Raw genomic sequence first — 19,348 nt, forward strand, 5'->3', positions numbered from 1 at the left:
TCCTCCCAAGGCATATGCCTTAAGTGCAATACTCCCACTGTTTAGTGCAATACCCTACAACTCAGGTAATACTTATATGTAGATTTATTTATTTATAATATTCAAAACACTGTAAATATGTTCATAATCTGTAAATCTGAAAATGTCTATTCTGACTAAACCCAACTGTGATACTTTTTATTCTCATATATTTATATTTTTATTTTTTATTCTTATAATTTGTAGTATTATGTTTCTTGTTGTATTTGTATTTGTATATGTCCACTGGAAGCCTCAGTACCAAAAACAAATTCCTTGTGTGTGCAAGCACACTTGGCAATAAAGCTCTTTCTGTAATTACGAGTTACATAGCCCAAATGAAGGTGACTATAGATATATATATATATATATATACAGACAGACAGACAGACAGACCGACAGACAGACAGACAGAGATTTAAAATAAGTCAGTATATTCTTCCACAAGTTTGGAAGCACTTGGTTCTGTTTTTATTTTACTTATATTATATCTTTTTTTCAATAATGTTCACTGTAGAAGTATTTAATCGGTCAAAACTAAGAGAACCGTCAAGGGATCAATATATATGTTTTTGGACGGACAGGCCCAGTATACAGAGTGGTGACAAATATCTGACACAATATCTATAAAATATTTTTTTTTAAAGAATGACCTTGTTTATAAATAAGGGGTTTGTTTATAAATAATACCTTATTTTGGATATGAGTTCAGGCACAGACACAGACACCTACAAGGGTCCTTCAGCGCTTCTGCATTGTTAAGACGAAACTCGCGGAGCTGCTGGAGTTGCCGGGGAGCGTCTGTTATACTTGTAGAAAATAACATCTAAAACACTGAAATCCAACTGTATTATACAAATAAATCTTTCAAAACATTGAAAGTAAAGGTAAGACGCCACGGTTATAAGAATTGTCAATGTTCTGCATCCACGAAAGCGATGACCAGCTCAAGCTAGCGGCTAACGCTCACATTCCGCTAAGTCAGAGAATCTAATAGCTCCCGATTAAAGTTTGAACCTCTAACTGCAGTTTTGTGTTTATATGTTTACATTTATGTGTTATATGACGTCTGATTGCTCATTCATTCTGTTGTGTGTTAATACGTATAGCTATTAGTATTAGAGCTGAAGCAGGGGTGTGCTTTTGGCCAGCAGTCGGACCATCCGGCCAAGAAGAAAGATTTGAGTCTGCTAGACTTTAAAGCGTTTTAGGATCACGCTGAATTATACTGTAGGTGCTGCAAGGATAACAATCTCCTTCTGCTCTGTTGTGGATGATTGGCAGTTTGTTTATATAAGAATTGATGGATTTAGAAAATTGGGGGTTCATCCCAGACAAGTGGGGGTTTCAGTGCCTTCAGTTGGAATTCCTGATAGACCTTTGTTTGCTCTCTTGACCAAAAATGCAGGCTTACATTTTGAGTTTTAAATGAGCTGAATCTCGTTTCTTTTTGACATGTACAAATATATCATTGAATATCTTCAGATACAATTATACATTTCCATGCATTTTGTTAATGATTTGACATCTGAAAAATATGACAACAAATCATCATTGGCTTTATCTTTACAGATGCCATCAGTGACCACTGGCGACAATGCTGTTCACTCCTCCAGTCCGGATTTGGGCTCTGCGCCATCTGATGGCCTCAAGCAAGTTCTTGGTGTGATTGACAAGAAGGTTCGCAACATGGAAAAGAAAAAGGTAACTTAATTTTTACTGGACCCTATTTATTTACTTCATACAAAATCCTTGTATTATTGTGCACTATTTATCAGTGCATGTAATTCCAAAGAAAATGTTTGTCTTTGTAATATTTCATTAAAAATTTCACAGAAATCATGCTAGTTATCTAATGTAGATTGACATAAATGCAGTCAATGTTTTTGCAACACTGGCTTCATTTGTAGTATGGGATGGCCATATTTTATAATCAAATCAGTTCAAACAAAAATCTAGTCCTCTCCTATTCATTTTTTCTTTTCATTGAATATCCTGTTTTACTTGAAATCTGCCACAATTCTTTCTTAATACTGATGTAGTGTCTTACATGTCACGTGAGGGGTAATGTACATCCAGCCAGTGGTTCTCTCAAAATAACCCCCGACAGGAGGATGAGGACGGTCTTGATCAGCCTCAAGGGGGGTATTTTGAGAGAACCACCGGCTGGATGTACATTATCCCGCTTATTACACGGCTACTTGCCACATAAGTAAATAATTAAACATGAAATATTGATCTGTGTTGAAATATTTTATTAGGTCTTTAAACGCAAAGCTTCCGCAGAAAGAGCAGTTGCACCGCGGCAAGTTCAAACTAAACAGACATTTAAAGGGACAATGTGTAGGAATTTCTCCCATCTAGCGGTGAAAATGTATTTTGCATTCAAACGAATTGTGCTCTCCAGCGCCTCGCTTTTTCAAATGCACGTTGCATCTACGGTAGCCATTATGTACCAAAAAGCTATGACAGGATGTCTTCTAATGGCACTTCGTCGAGTGTTCCTTCGGGTGAACAGGTTTGTTATTTCAAACAAACAGCAACTTGACACAACGAACAAACGAATGTTGCAGTATGAATTACTGACTGTGAAAAACATGAACTATTGTAATAAGCAGTTATGCCTTTATTCGTTATATTTTCTGAAGTACGTGCATTGTTAGATATCATCATCATCAACTTTAACTATAAATGTTCATCTTTCTATAAAATAAAGCACACAACCAAACAATGAAAAAAAGCTTGTAATTAAGACTGTAACATTGACTTACCTGTCGAGAAGAAAGCAGGACTTCAGCGTCTCTTTTGAAATCTTTCTCCTGCATTAGCTCTATCCACCTGGAAAAAGCTATCCCGACATTAACTCGTGTTTTTTGTAATCTCCGGTCACGTTTCCTTTTACGATCTATTTTGGACTTTCCTGGCGACGAGGATTTGCAATGCAGCCTTTTAAACTTGCCGGGGCAGTGACAAACGTCTCGATCTCACTGCTCTGCTCCTCCGTTTCAGCTGCTTTCAGTTACGTCACGCTGGCTCTGAACGAAAACGCGCTGTGGAAACGCGTTGGCCTAGTACTTTTTGTCCCTCTCTGCTATTATAGTTTTTCAAGATGGCGGAACTACATGGAAGCCTCCGTGGATCTACCCGTCCCATATATATAAAGATAATAAATTCTTCGTTTACGAGGAAAAGTCAGATAATTGGCAGAGGTATTTGTACACCATTGAGGACATATTTATGAATAAAAATATTGATTTTAAATAATAAAATACTTAAAAAAGTACACATTGTCCCTTTAAGAGATACGGTATACAGCCGTTCATATTACACAGCATTTTGCTACATATATAATTATGGGGATAAGATATATTGATTTCAGATTAAAATGTTTTAAAATCGTACCTGTTTGTATCTCATAATCCAACAGTGTACAAAACAATAGTCACAAAATGGCAGCAGCTGCGTTTGTGTGCAACGAGAGAGAGCGAGTCCACGATACTGAATGGCATAATAAAATAACTGTACACAAAATATTGATTCGACTGAGTTTCAATATTTTATTAGCTCATCAAACACAAAACTTCCACGTAGAAAAAACGTTCCTAGCAGGTGTGTAGTACTGCTGACTCAGTGACCCGGATGAGCCAGCGTTATCTGTTTTCAGCGGTTGTTATCGGGGAATAACTTACCACTGGATGGCGCTATTGACCATTCAGAATCAAGTATTCCACAGAGCCGTGTAATAAATATCTTTAACTGCATTACTGACAAGAATTTATTTGTTTTGGACTTTTAAGACAGCGTTAGGTTTCTGAAATGTGCATGACTGATGAATCTTAATTTACTATGAACCTCAACCAATAATATAGTGTGAAAACAGACTACTCTGTGGTATTAATTTAATGGTATAAAATATGATGACAACTTTACATTTTAATCTGCATGTGCATTTCACTCCTCACCATTAATATGAGCAAACTCTCTGTTAAGAGCAAGCTGGATGATTACCAGACAAGGAAGAACAAAGGAGAACGCCTCAACCAGGATCAGCTGGTATGTGGCCTATATTCAACGCTTGTTTTCTGTGCTACAATATATCAGCAGGTATTGTTTTATATATTAAATGCATATGCTATTTTGTTTTATATGTGTAGGAGGCTTTATCTAAAGCTCCGGAGGTGGCTCACAACTTGGACTTTGCCCGTGAGTTGCAGAAGAACTTCCTGGCTTTAAATGTGGAGGTAAGTGGTTTTTTTTTATTAAAGTTTGCCTCAGTGTCATCTCAGCATTTACATTCACTCTCACTCCCGCCATCTAGGCTAAAACCTTTGATGCAAAAAATGCTGCGGGACACAACAAAATCAGTCTCGTCTTGACCTCAGCGCAGAGTTCCAGTTTGTTTCGACCAGTTGATATTAAAGTTTGTTCTTTTGCAGATGCAGAAAACGGTGAAAAAGGCGACACGACGGGAGCAGTTGAAGAGGGAAGAGGCAGAGCGCAAGAGACTGAAGGCAGTGCTGGAGGTGCAGTACCTGCTGGAGCAGCTGGGGGAGGAGAGTGTGAGGCAGGACTTGACTCAGTCTAGTGGGGAAGCCCCCTTGCTAACAGAGTCAGAACTCACGGGCCTGGACGAGTTCTACAAGCTGATTGGGCCTGAGCGGGACTCTAGCGTAAGGTGAGGACAGTTCAGTTGTGTTAGAAAATTCGGCATGTTGGGATATCTTTATCAAAATGACTTTTGATTCTAGGTTGGCTGAGCAGTTTGAGGAAGCATCCGTGCATTTGTGGGAGGTTATGGAAGGAAGGGATAAAGCTGTGGCTGGAACCACATGTAAGTAACGTTTTCTGACAGCGTTTGCCACACGAGTATCATTCTGGGGGTACATTTTCAGGGTTCCCGCGGATCCTTAAAAAGTCTTAAAGTCTTAAATTAGATTTTTAAAATTTAAGGCCATAAAAAGTCATAAAGTCTTATTTTTACTTATGAAAGGTCTTAAATTTTAGATGACACTTTGACTTAGACATATCTAAAAGCTTTCCAAATTAAAACCATCTAATTAGCGTACGTATTTTTATTTATTTATTTATTATTCTATCTTTGTGGATTTGCTAGTTCACGTGACATTTCGCGTCACTCGCGAGTCGCGGCAGCATAACTGTCTCCTGCACGCGAGAGGAGAGAAGGAGAAGAAAGTTCGTAAATGTCAGTTCAGTTGTAAGTTCATTCTTTATGTGCGTATGGTGTGCGATGTGTATTGTCTTTTATGATATTGTAATCATTGTTTTAACAATGTACGAGGCACTGCGAGCTGACATCGCATTTGTCTCTCGTGCTTTCACTGCGTGATGTGTGCAGTGTAACTGTTATGTCCCCAAGTTAGTTTTTGTCTTATATTTATATCATATTATGTTCTTATATTAGAATATCACATCAGAAAGAGTGCCGTTTTCCCGTGCACAATTCCAATTGTGATATTTATGTTATACAACAGTTAAATTAACAATAAGTTAACATTGAGTTACTTTTTAGACACAATATTGTCAATATTGTTTGTTTTCCCTTTATTTCGCCGACTATAATTTCAAAATGAAACCGTAGCAGAGTCTCAATGCAACCGACAGCGATTATTTCTTGACTGAAATCCGCGTTTTGAACGAATCACTTGCTTCTTTCCCGAATGAATCAGCCGTTTGAACGAATCGGTTGAATGAATGACTCCCTCAACTCACTTATTAAGACAGTGATTTGCCGCTGCGGTTTCATATTTAAAGTACCCTTTAAATAAAATGTTAAAATTAGAAATCATTTCATATTTAAATATTGAATATTGATTTAAAAATATATATCTCATAGCTTTATTTATGCAGTTGTAAATGGAGTGTAAATAAATTAATGCCACTTCTGATGCCGCTTCTGTCACCTCTGCACTGCAAAGATGGATTTTGATTGAATGATTTAATTTGACTGTAACAGTGGTACTGTATGATTATTAGATAATTAAGTATTATTGTATAATTACTGTATAATTTAATTTGAATGATAGTATTTGACATTAAAGGTGATGCATAACTCTAAATAAGTTTAGAAAAAATGTCCATATATAGGTGAAAATGCCCCTGAAAAAATCAATTTAAAGTGGCAAATATTGCCCCTTAATTAAAATATTAATTTCTGTCACTGCTGTGAACTGACCACTGCATAGAATATGAAAAATATGAATATCTTCGTGAGTCAGCTGTCAACAACAGACCTAAACCAGCCATGGCACCAGCACAAAAACACAATCAGTAAAATATCATCTAATTATTATCAACAAAACGTTGAAAATATCAAGATATATTTTTGTCAATACTGCACAGCCCTAATGTACGGTATTAATTTTGATTTCTTCAGGTCTTAAAAAGGTCTTAAAAAGCCTTAAATTTGACTTTCAAAAGTGTGCAGGAACCCTGATTTTATATACTTATATATATATATATATTAGGGGTGTGGCACAAGATCTCGCGAGACTAAAATGTGATGAGATTTCCTGTCGAGTGAAAAGCTGTCTCGCGATGACAAAGCGTGAGGGTGAAATAAGCATAGAATATTCCACCGCTACACTCACATTCGTCTCAACTGTCGTTTTGCTGTTTTTATAAAAAATAAAAACCATTATAAACTAATGTAAAAGTCTGCTCTGCTCATCCAGCACGAGTTGCCGTCGCAATCAGTGCAGAAAGAATCACAGTTCACTGATCGCGTGACGATGGCGGAGGATTCGTTGCGCAACAGAGCCTAAACATCTGATAAATATCTAATCTTGTAGAATGCGCACAAGATACTTGCAGCACTGCCGCTCCCTATACACTGAGTACACGTAATCGCGAATTTGAAAGTAAAAGTAAAACACAAGCTCCCTGATGCATAAATACAAGGCTGTATAAATACAATAGTCTGTCTCCCAATACCCATCTCTGGACTGGGTCACACACAGCCTCAATCAGAAGTTCTGAAAGCTCATAAATGTACAGTAAGGTCTGAAGAGACTCATGTGAAATCATACAGGAGAAAAGCCAGTCAGTAAAAACCTTTTACAGTGCTTGTATATTGTTTTCTTTCAATGCATTTGATAATTCATACTCATAAAGTAGACCTGAAATAACATGCATTAGAAGATAATTAGTTAAAACATTTCAAAATGCACCTGCATACTATTTTTCCAGTCATGAATTTTGTCATGTACAAAAAATCGTGCAAAAATCTCATCTCGTTCTCGTGAACCCAATCTCGTGTCTCGTCTCGTGAGATAAGTGTCTCGTCACACCCCTAGTAATGTATATATTAAGAGTGCCAGTATTATAGAATACTGTTTCCCACAGGATTTTGTGAAACTGGTGGGTGGACATATTTGCCCTATATATATATATATATTTATCATCTTTATTCATCTTCTGTCTTAAGACCGAATGCACGGACCGAATAAAATGACAAACATCCGGTTTCTTTTTCTACTGTTCACTTATGACATAACCGAGAGAATACTTGCCGAGATGGGTATTTTGACATAATTTTGTGTGTATGTGTCCGCTGAAGTGCAGGTAAACGCGAAAGAGGAATTAATTTGGTGTTCGGGCGCTGTCTGAAACTTGCCTCCTCTCTCTCTCTCTCTCTCTCTCTCTCTCTCTCTCTCTCTCTCTCTCTCTCTCTCTCTCTCTCTCTCTCTCTCTCTCTCTCTCTCTCTCTCTCTGTCTCTCTCTCTCTGTCTGTGTGGCCGTGCGCAAGTTGTGTAAATGTGTAAATTGGCAAGACAAAACATGGGGCCTGGTCCGTACGGATCAACTGCGATCCGTTTCACCCCTATATACTACTATACTATAATACCACTACTACTAATAATAATAATGTTATAATATTATTCCTATGACAGTAATAGTCATATATAACAAATAGGGGTGTAACGATATTTGAACCGAACCGAAAAACCGCGATACACCACCCACGATACGTATCGCGATACTCTCATGGCGAACCGAACACGCCCCGCCCCCTGCGGCCCCGCCCAGCCCCGGCTCATTGCACCTCATGCGTTATGTGTACACAACGAATACAGGGCTGTTGCCTAACCACCATTAACCACATATAATCGCAATAAGCTCAGTGTTTTGTTACTTTTGATAATAAGCAAGGTGTAATCTTTCAAATTATGTCTATTTGATCACGAAATGCAAACAATAAATGCCGTTTTGGCGCTCTTAGATGTGGCGTGACAGATATCACTGTATGCATGCGGCAGCGCGGAGCGCGATCATCTTTCCTCAGTTACAGAATAAACATGAATGGACACCCGAAGGTATGTTGAAAGATACAGTATACTTACTGAAAGGCATCATAACTCGTGTAAACACTCAATCAGTGTTTCAACAGCGGAAATACGTCAATAAAACGCTTAGTTTTTCACATAGCTTTATATTTACCTCAGGCAAGTCATTCAGTGTCCACAGCTTGCTGGTTTGCTAACTCTTTCACTAAATAAATGCTATATATTAGCCTATATATTATATTTTACTTAACCTGTTTATGATATCTTGATTAATTAATGTATGTTTAAAATAGTTGTCATGAAAATAACAGCAACTGTGTAAATTATTATATAACAATAACAAATTAGAGTAAAAACATGTTAATGCAAAAATTGCCTTATGTGCAGTTTACATGTTTTCATACAATTTGTTATTTGAGTGTTGATTATTATTATATCATTTAGGCTAAAAGTCTAGGCTCTGTTGTTAAGCTTTAATGTTATAGTAATGTGCAAGTAATGTGCAAGTAAGGGCTGTAGTTTACAGCATTAGCAGATAATTTTGTTATCCTTGAGAAACGTTTACTTGTAATTGAATTAATTTAAAGACAAGGACACAATTTGTTCATTAAAGCACTGTTTAATAAAAAATAAAAGCAATTTTAGCTTTCTAAACCCCCCCCCACCCCACCGAAATGAACCGAACCGAATCGAACCGAACCGAGACCTCAAAACCGTGGGACAAACCGAACCGTCAGGTTTGTGTATCGTTACACCCCTAATAACAAAGCTCTATTGTGAATGTTTATCTTCACTAACACTTTTAATAACACTGTCATCTGAACAACCAGTCAGTAAAGGGTGGTGTATATTTTAGGATTGTGAGACTTTAACAATCCCTACTAGAACTGTTTACAGGATGAGTGAATCTGATTCAAACCGCTAACACGAGTGAGTTTAAGGCTGTTTCGTAAATGTTTTAAAAAGAACCATTTCGTAAGTGTAATTTGTTTTTGTTTTCACTGCTTGTGTCATTGTCTTTTTTGTTTATTTGTTTGTTTCAAAATTGCGTTTGTAATCGTCAAAATTTACTTGACTCTTGATCCATTGTCAACTGTATAATCAAACTAATATTTGCTCTCCCTCGCTTGGCCTCCCTGTGAATGGTGGCACTTGCAATGGCTTTTGAAAGCTTTGCTCTGTCTCGGGCCCATGAGGGTCAGCAGTGCTTCATGCTGACTTGTGACCCACGTCAGCAGCTGGGCAGGCAGCCAGTAGTGTGCGCAAAGCCTCTCTGCTGGAGGTTTCAATGATGGACAGGCCCTGCTTGCATATTCCTACAGAGAGGGTGGGAATCACGATAGTATCAGATTGTGCAAACTCAGCTTATGAGACATTGCTGTATTTGTTTGCTGATATTGTTGCTGAAACAGTGTTTGTGGGCTAAGTTGAAATTACCTTCTGTGAAGAAAGATGTTTTTTGAGTCCAAATGATTAGAGACTAACTGTGGACCATGCTAAACCTTGACCCCTTGCATTTTATGTTACTTTAACAGACAAAGCCCTTAAGGAAACCTTGGACAAGATGCTGCTAAGTGGGTACTTTGATCGTACTCAAACACATCAGAATGGAGTGTGTGAAGAAGAGACGGGGGCTGCGGCAGCAGCAGCGGAGTCATCAGAGAGCGAGGACCGCCCCGCTGAGCCAGGTAAAAACAAAAGCCGTCAAATTTCAGAGAAAATTAATGCTTCCTCGCACAGCTGATGGCTTGTGTTGATGTTCTTGTCTTTTCACAGAGGGATCAGCTCAAGAATACACAGAAACTATTGAGGTTGAATCAACAGAGGTGCGAATTGATATTACTATACTTTTTATGTACATGCTCGGAGTAAACCTTAATTTTGTGTAAACATTTCCTGGACTGCACTACTTACGCCATAGCATTCTTAATGCTCTTCACCTCTTTTGTTCCTAATAGTTTGTAAACAGACAGTTCGTTCCAGAAACCACCTACTCCAGCAGTGACAAAGAACAAGGAGCAGAGTGGAACACGAGCTCTCAGGTACGATGCACTTCACAGGGTTCCTACACAGCTTGGAAAAGTATGGAAAAAAGAAAGCAGAGTGTGGAAAAATATTTGCATTTTCAGACTATTGACCCTATTTAGTTTTCTATAAAAGAAAATGTTGTCACCTCCAGAAAATCAATGAAAAAACCCCTGAGAAAATGAAAAAAATATTTACAGATGACTGTACTATATACCAAATATAAAGCTGAAAATAACGCTGTATGAACTAACCATTTGTTAAATAAGGTCTGAAATTTACAGAGCGGTTTGGAAATTTGTAGGAACCCTGACTTCATTTGTCAAAAAAAGGCCAAACGGTTTTTATTTTCTTGTTTACACCATGTGATCATTGGTTTTCAGGCGGTCAGTGCCCTTCAGCAACCTCAGCAGCCCCCTGCAGCCATGAGCCCAGCTCTGGTCAGCTCAGAACCACACACACTGAACGCCGTCCTCCCTACTCCTGCAACAGATCCCGTGGTCCGAAAGCAGGTGGTACAAGATCTCATGGCTCAAATGCAGGGTACCTTCAACTTTATGCAGGTAAACTGCAGAATGTTTCATTCATCTCTTCAAATGTAGCAGTGGCCTTTTCTAACTTGTGTAATGTGGACAGGACTCCATGCTAGAGTTTGAGGGACCGCCTTTAGATCCTGCAATTGTGTCGGCGCAGCCCATGAAACCTGCTCAGATGGTCTGTCCACCAGGTTGGTATACAAACTTTAAAGTAGTAGTGTGCTCTAAAAGCAAAAATTTTTAAATTTATACTCTCATGGGAGTTTTTTCTTATTATTCGAAAATGGCAACTTTCGATGCATCATGTCAGGTTGGGCATCATTGACATCATCTGATGCCATTGGTTTTTGTGACTTGTGACCAAATAATGTTGATTTTTCAATGGCTGGCATCATATTTGGTTTGAGAGCTATGGCGAAGTCCAAAGATTCTTTGCACTAGTGCGATTATGGTATTTCATTACTATTGTAGCATTTATTAATACTTGTTTTGTTTATTATAAAAAACAATAAATGGTAATATTGTTAGAAAATAAATGTTGAATTATATATATATATATATATATATTAGGGCTGGGCAAGTTAACGCGTTATTATCGTGTTAACGCATTTATTAATTAATGGCCACAATTTTTTTATCGCGCGTTAACGCAGTTTTTTTTATTTTTTTTATTTTGAAAGTCCGTTGCTCACTGGCTCTGAATAGGACATAGGCCTACAGTCAAACCATGGATCACAGGAGGGGTGGGATGTTGGTCAGCCGGCAAATAACCCACCCAAACCAGCAGTGGAGAGAGGCTTTGGCAGGTTCTCTCAGGTGAACAGAAAGGGAGACAGCGCTCCGCGAGTGAATGACAGGCGCTCTATGGATAGTAACCATGGCAACGGCTTCTGTGCGCTACGCAGCTGTAGTCTTTTTAACTTAAATTAAAATTATACATAACTTTACCTGATGTGCCTGCATGTAGTTTAGCGGGGATGCTCTGCAATGTGAATTCCCTTCTGTTGATGTCCTGATAACTATTTAAATATTGGAAACTCACAAACAGCGAGCCGAGGATCAGTCTCTCTTCCAATGATTTGTACTGCGCGTCGTCGTGTACAAAAAGTTATAGACAATCAAAGTCCTTTTAGACAATTCAACTTCGGCAACGGGCGGGCGCGTGCGTGCGTGAGGCGAGCATGACCGCAACAGTTTCACAGAACGCACCCGCTTGTCGCTGCACCTTGTGCTCGACCAATTCACCACTAAAAGGCTGATTTATACTTCTGTGTCGGACTTACGCTATACACTACGCGTTGGTTGGTTTTACTTCTGCGTCGTTGTCCGCGTTGACGCGCAATTACACATGCAGAGGGAGCATGTGAAACCCGTGGAGCGGTTCTTGCAATCACAGCGCTTGCGGTGCGCGTAGAGTTGATGCGTTGTTACATTTTTGGAGAGGTGCACGTCAGGGTACAGAAGTATAAATTGGGCTTTACCTCTGTTTAATGCAATCTTAGTGTACGTGGGAAACCATGGCATGACCAAACCTAAACTACTATCAGAGAAGTAACGTTGGTCGACTTGTATCTCATGACCTCTGACTACATAGACTGTTTCTGCTGCTAAAAGACACCTGTTGATACCTATTAAGAAAAAAACCAAGAAAACTGGACTTGTTTTAACAAGCTAGATACAAGGTAATGCCCTGGCAGTGGCAAATAGCTTTGTTTTAATATTTGATTTGATTACATTAATGTTTAAGTTGAGATTTACAATAAATATTTTATTGCTGTGTAAAGGGAATACTGCTGGTATAAAGCACCTTATTTGTTTAAAGTTTTTGCAAACCACATGTTATTACACTTTTGTGTGTATAGCAGTACATTTAAATCAAAAGTGAGTAATACACTACTTTAGAATTCATTATTAAAGTTTGCGCGTAACAATGCGATTAATCGCAAGAAAATCATGCGATTAATCGCGATTAAAAATTGTAATCGTTGCCCAGCACTAATATATATATATATATATATATATATTAGTGTTGGACGATATGCTCCATATTTATATCGTCTTATCGTCAGCCTGTGAGATCGGCGATACACGATATTATCGTGAGGGGGGCGGGGCTTACTTATTTTATTATTAACTTGATTATTTACTCATTAATTTGCTTGTTTTATTACTTCGTTTTATATACGAGAATCTTTTTCCTATTTTGCTAGCCATGGTGGGGTGTTTATTAATAGGCTTGATTAGGTTATTTCCCGGTATAGTGAGGTAAAAAAAAGATCCTAATCATTTTTGTATCTGACTCAGAGTATTTCAACATGTCAGCGGGAAATTTACAGACACACATTATCCTCTCATGCTGATGCAGCATTTTGACTGTATTTCTGCACGAGATGAAAACACGTTTTAATAATTTCTTGGGTCAAGAAAGACTCTGAGTTTGCGATATGTTCTCCTACCAGTGCTCTCTCTGCCTGGATGCACTTCACATATGCACACTTCAATAAGCCTAAAGAACGCGGGTTAATGCGTTTTAAATGCCGGGAGAAATCAGAGTAAGGGGCAAAAATCGAGTCGATCGGTTTATACATAAACTTATGACTTGACTCCGATAAAGGAAAACGGGTTAATGCGTTTACATGACCACATGCATTGTCAGTTTATTCAGCATAATCGGGTTAAGAACGTGCATGTAAACGCGCTCATTCCCTGAAAGTGAAAGTAAAAGCGGACTGTGCTTTCGGCATCTGTCGCTGCATTAACACCGTGTTCTCTCAGAGACGACGATGGATATAACGGTATAGCGACTATCTTAATTTACTGGCTTAATATTTCTACATTAATGACAGTGAAAAAAATAGAAGAATATTTATTGTTAAACAAGTGTTTGAAGCTGCTTTTGATTTTCACAGATGGCAGAGTTGTGCTGTGCTCGTGAACTAAAGACTGTTATTAGGCCTATATCATTTTAGTGATATTATTATTATTAATATTTAGTAGCCTAATTGTATTGTTTTTAGTGTTATTAGTGTCATTAAATGTTTTGTTAATGTGCTATGGAAACAAAATGCTGACGAACAACAATGCCGTTTTCATCTTGGATCTGTATAAGAATGATGCGTCTGTTAAAACAAGCACTCTTGACAATTTGTGAATGAATGGATCACCTTGCAATTCAATTTTGATGTGGGATGTAGTTTTTTTAGTCTGTTTTAAAAACATTTTCTTAGAGGAGTCCTTATACGTGCGTGTCGGTGTTGTCGCAAGTGTTAGGCTATGTGGTGATGTTGTTATGAATTTAGGCAAGGCAAATCAATTTTATCCTAATATTAATTTAATAACAATACTATCTTTATAATAGTAATAATAATAATTATTATTATTTAATACATTAATGGTAAAACGAGCCAATTATCATATTGATATCATCAAATGCATCTGCCATCGGCGATATCTCATACTATCGTCGATACACGATACTATCGTCTATCGGCACAACCCTAATATATATATTCAGTGTTAAGGTTCAGTAATTTTATGGGCTTGTCTTTTTTTATATATTTTTTATATATATATATTTTTTTTTTATAAAACTTTTAATGCTTTCAGTTTTAGTCATTTTAGTACTTCAACTTGTTTTAGGTAGTTGCCAATAGTTTTTATTTCAGCTTTTTTTTTTTCAATTACCAAAACCAGTTCATGCCACTAATATCCTAAAATTTTACTCTTTCAATGTTTTCTGCTGATACAGAATCCAGACTCCCCCAACACAATGCTCTTTCTGTGCAGCCTGAACACACGCAAGTAAGTTCAATGACCAAAAACATGCTTTCAGACATGCTTTCAGGCGTTCCTGAAACCCTTTTCCGTTTTGGTTTCCAGGTCCCGATGGTCTCGGCTCCAAAAGAGGCTTACTCCTCCACACCCCCTCTCTATCAGCCCCCTCATAACTCTGAGCCCCGACCACAGACAGACTCCATTGACCCCCAGCAGGTAACGTCGTACACCACAGTCTTCACAGATGCTGTGTGTACACTATGGCATAGATATGTGAGTGACGTAGGATATACACCCTAGGTTTCCATGCCTCTGTCGTCTGAGCAGCCCCCCACCCCTTCCTCTCAGCCCCAGGTGTTTCAGCCTGTCTCCAAACCCCTTCACAGCGGCATCAACGTTAACGCAGCTCCATTCCAGTCCATGCAAGCGGTAGGCCTCAACCTGTCTACCTCACCCTCTCCAAATTCACCCCCTCAGAGTTTGTCTCCATTCTGCTTCTGTTCTGTTTGTCATGCTGCGTAAGGAGCCGTTCACACAGAACACATTTTTGCATTACATGGTGCTGCTTTTCCATTGTCTTTCCATGTAAACAAGTGCTATACAGAAATGTTTGACCATTGCGATCACGTCTCGCATCTCAAGTCAAGTTCAACTTTTTTAAAAATTAGCATTTGGACCTTTTTTTTTTTTAATTGAAGTGCTGTGCGTCTCATGTTTTTAAACGGGGGGAAAAAAACGCATACCGTGTGAATGGCCCCTGACAGGCTTGTTTTGTTTAAAAAGATACATTTCTATGAACATCAGCATTTCAGTTTATCATGTTCAAGCCTATTGTCCACCATTTGTGGATGAGCCATTACAGTCACTTGCATGACTATAACTAACAGTCAATGATTTTTATTTTAAAAAAAAGTGTTTAGTAATGTCAAGTGTTTTTGTACTTGTGTAGATAAATGATGTCCTGTTTGTCTATCCCTTATCTCCGTTTAAACATTTATTGACCTAATAGTCTTAAAGGCTGACATGGCACAAACGTCCAAATAAATGGATGCCGCATGCTAGTTTTGATATGCTTACATGTTCTCTCCTCCATTAGGTGTTCAATTTGAATGCTCCAGTTCCTCCAACCAGTGAGATAGACTCACAGAAGATTTCTAGCCAATATCAGAGCGGTTACGGTCAAGGCTACAGCACACAGGCCAACCTTCCAGCTGAGCAGCAGGAAATCCCTCAAGAAGCCCTGCAGTCAGGTAAGAGATTTGCCATTAAAGTTGTGCCATTTTACAGTTTTAACTAATTGTTTTTGTGTAATGTGTAAAGATGTACAAATAAATATCTTTTTTTCTTATTAGTTGGCCCTTTCCATTCTCAAGACCAAGGTATTCCGTCTGCAGGGGGACACCAGTCTGCACCTCAGCAGCCCTCGGGGCAGGGCACAGGGTTTGGGCGGCCAGGTCAGTCCTTTTACAGCAACAGAGCAATGCCACGAGCTGGACCCAGAAATCCTAGAGGTGCTTTGAACGGCTACCGTGGACCATCAAATGGATTTAGAGGTGAGACAGACTTCTTTAATCTGTGCCGAGACATTCTAGTCTGAACTCCAGTACGAAATCATACAATCAAACCTTTTTTTCCCCTTATGTTTAGGTGGATACGATGGATATCGTGCTCCGTTCCCCAACACTCCTAACACCGGATATGGGCAAACTCAGTTCAGCACTCCACGAGATTACTCCAACAACACCTACCAACGGGTAACTTCAAGAAAATGAATACCATGTAGCTTTGTGGAGATTTGAGAAGTCCTAAATATGCGTTTCTGTAATCGGTTATGTTTTGAAGTTCCGTGTGGTTTCTTTACAGGACGGATATCAGCAAAGCTTCAAGCGAGGAGCTACCCAGGGACCTCGAGGTTGCTCTCGAGGTAATGCTCAAGCGATGCGATCCTAAAATCTTTGGGAAGACTTGTTTCTTTTTGGCCACTTTGAACATTCAGTTATTGAGAATGTTTCCCCTAGCCCATATTTTTACTCCTATCAGTGGTTTTGTTATTGTTTTGGCTTATTGATTCAAGTAAGCCCACTTTGATGATTTTAATATACTAATGTGTTTTACAGAGACACAGTGGAGAGCTGAAACTGTCAGTGTTGTGATTTTTCAGCCAGGTTGTGTTTAAAACATAGATATTCCTGTAAACTTGAAAGATTTTCATTAATTTATTTTTTTTATAAAAGAAAATGCAAAAAGTTAACTGCCACTGTCGGTCCAATCCATAGGAGTGTTCTTTGATATTTTTTTGGCCTGTTCCCTTTCCCACACTTGGTTCTTGCCTGTTTATTGGGTACTGAAGGCATTAATTGTTTGGTTTTTTTTTGTTGTTTTTTCACCCCATTTCATTTGAAGATTTTTTGTTTTCTGCTGTCCTCCCCTTTGTATGCTCATGTCACTCCTTGAGAGAATGTTTCAATAAAGATGTGTTGCATTACCTGCTTGTCTGCCGCTGCTTCCTTTTTGCTCTCCATGCTGAGAAGTCCTCTCACCTCTCCTGTGACCCTTTGTCTGCTAAAGTGTTTGAGGTTGACTGTTTCTTTTAGTCTTCTAATGGGAGGCAGGTGATTGATCCGCTTATCGGTCCATTTTCTGCAACTCTGCTGTTTGCTTTCCTGCCCCTTGCGCCATTTATTATATCCTGCTTTTCAACAAGCTTAAGAGTTTGTATTAATTGGGTGTGAAGAGTTAATCAAACAAAATGGCTCTCAGATTACCTCCAATCGGGGAAGCGATAAATGACATTGCTCCAAATCAATCCATAGCTGATGCACTGCTTTTCCTGCTTTAAGTAAAAAAAAAAATTCTGTCATACCAAAACTGTTATGATTTTCTTTATTCCTTGGAATATGAACATGTTTAGTGCAATGTTGACACTGCTGTTTTCTATACAATGAAAGTGAATGGTGACCATGACAGAAAAATATAGGAGTACTTTAAATATTAAATCTAAAAGTTGCATAGACTACTTGACTCACTGATCACAATTCACTTTCATTGTATGGAAAAAAGCTGAAAGAAAATAACATCTGGCATAATATCCCCTTATTGTTGGCATATACCGTCAACACAAGGAAAAATATGGGTTTGGAATAGCATAAGGGTGAGTAAATGATGCAAAATGTTTATTTTGGGGTGACTTGTCCCTTAAATGGTCTTGCGTGACCTGAAGATTAGCAGCCGTTTGGTGGATTGTAAAAATCTGTTTTAGCTTTCCTAAAATTATGTGCAAAGAAATATCTGGAAAAAAAAGTCATGCAAATATCAGAGAATCCTGCTGCGCGCAATTATGTTGCTACTGACATTTTCTCTAACTGCTAAAGATGTTTTAGCTTTATTACATTTGCAGAGCCTTGTATATAGGCTTGAGTAAATGTGAGAGTATTTGAGGGCTATAATGAGTTCTGGAGCTGTTCGGATGAATCTCTTGTAGTTTGTAGGATTTACAGTTTGCATTTTAATACTTGTAGTATAAATGTAGATAATGTGCATACTTTATTGTGCTGCTTGGTGATTTAGGAACAGCTTATATCATGTCAAAAGCAGGGAAAGTGCTCATTGTAATTGGCACTGAAATCATTGAATGCGACTAGACTATTTAACTCAGCATTGATTTTCTGATGTATTTGGGTTTCAGGACGTGGGGGATCATATCGGTCCAGCAGAGGAATGGGTCCCATGGCTGCCCAACAGACCAGCTAAACCTAGTCCTTTAGCCAATATCAGCCCTGTTCCACCCTTTTATCTCCTCCACTCATTTGGACTCTCAAACTCGAGCCGTGCCACTCCAGACCATGTAGTTAGATGACTGCATCTTAGCAAGTAAGGACACAATCTATGGTTTTGGGAAAGTACAGTATCAATGAGACTATAGCACTCCCAGCACTGTAATTGCTCAGAGCTCTCAAAGCTTTCTCTCAATCATATGCTATTGCACAGCCTTTACACATTTGAGACAGAACACGTGCCTTTGATTATGGGTGTCTGGATTTTAATCGATCTTGGTGGAATAATGACTTGGTAGCTGGGAACAGCCACTAGATTTTGAATGTGAAGTACACCGTATACCAAAGGCACTTAGTTTTTGGCCAAACGAACTGTTAAGTGAATGTGAAGAATTTTCTTGTACGTACTGTATTGTATCATGTTATTTTCTCTTTTTTGGCTCAGCCAAATGGTTTACAGGAAATGCATTGTACTGTATGTGGCTGAATGACTGCTTCATTGTATTTCTTCCTATTACTGTTGATTAGACTTAATGCTAACAAATAAATGATTTTTGAAGGACAAGCCACTTTAAAAGTTATTCTGCACGCGTTTAGTGTGAAGAGCAGATCGAATCTTCTTTGAAGCCAAATACACTTGTGCATTTAATATCTTAAACTCTGCTATTTTTTTTGGGATTATTAGTGCTTGATTGATATGATGGTCACAAAGAGTTTTTGATGGGTCAACCGGAAACTTGTGACCTAGAACCCACTTTATACTAGTTCTGGGTTCAGTACAAGTTAAGCTAAATTGAAAGCATTGTGGCATCATCTTTTTTTTTAGCTCAACCTAATCCTTTTCCGGTGTAGTTATATCCAATTTTTGATCTTTGTTGCTATGAAAACACAATGCCTTAAAGTTTAAACCCAAAAAACC

The 19,348-nt window shown here is 38.4% G+C and overlaps 1 protein-coding gene across 4 annotated transcripts; it reads left to right on the forward strand.

Annotated features, from left to right (window-relative positions):
• Window positions 1-746: 746 nt before the first annotated feature.
• caprin1a (cell cycle associated protein 1a) lies at window positions 747-18,994 on the forward strand. 4 transcript variants are annotated; one of them, XM_056268533.1, is made up of 19 exons: window positions 747-905; window positions 1,591-1,722; window positions 4,009-4,071; window positions 4,173-4,259; window positions 4,455-4,693; window positions 4,767-4,849; window positions 9,857-10,009; window positions 10,098-10,147; window positions 10,280-10,363; window positions 10,730-10,909; window positions 10,983-11,073; window positions 14,631-14,683; window positions 14,762-14,872; window positions 14,957-15,085; window positions 15,753-15,906; window positions 16,009-16,209; window positions 16,304-16,410; window positions 16,520-16,580; window positions 18,342-18,994. In XM_056268533.1, exons 2-19 carry the CDS (start codon window positions 1,591-1,593, stop codon window positions 18,404-18,406), a joined length of 2,043 nt encoding a protein of 680 aa, XP_056124508.1. In that variant the 5' UTR covers window positions 747-905; the 3' UTR covers window positions 18,407-18,994. The 4 variants fall into 4 exon arrangements, with proteins under 4 accessions (XP_056124508.1, XP_056124509.1, XP_056124510.1 ...); XM_056268534.1 differs by having other exon boundaries at window positions 16,051-16,209; XM_056268535.1 differs by having other exon boundaries at window positions 15,005-15,085.
• The last annotated feature ends 354 nt before the right edge of the window (window positions 18,995-19,348 follow it).

Source organism: Rhinichthys klamathensis, unplaced genomic scaffold, assembly GCF_029890125.1.
Source record: "Rhinichthys klamathensis goyatoka isolate OS25496 unplaced genomic scaffold, OSU_Roscu_1.1 h1tg000275l_1, whole genome shotgun sequence".
NCBI classification, from domain to species: Eukaryota; Metazoa; Chordata; class Actinopteri; order Cypriniformes; family Leuciscidae; genus Rhinichthys; species Rhinichthys klamathensis.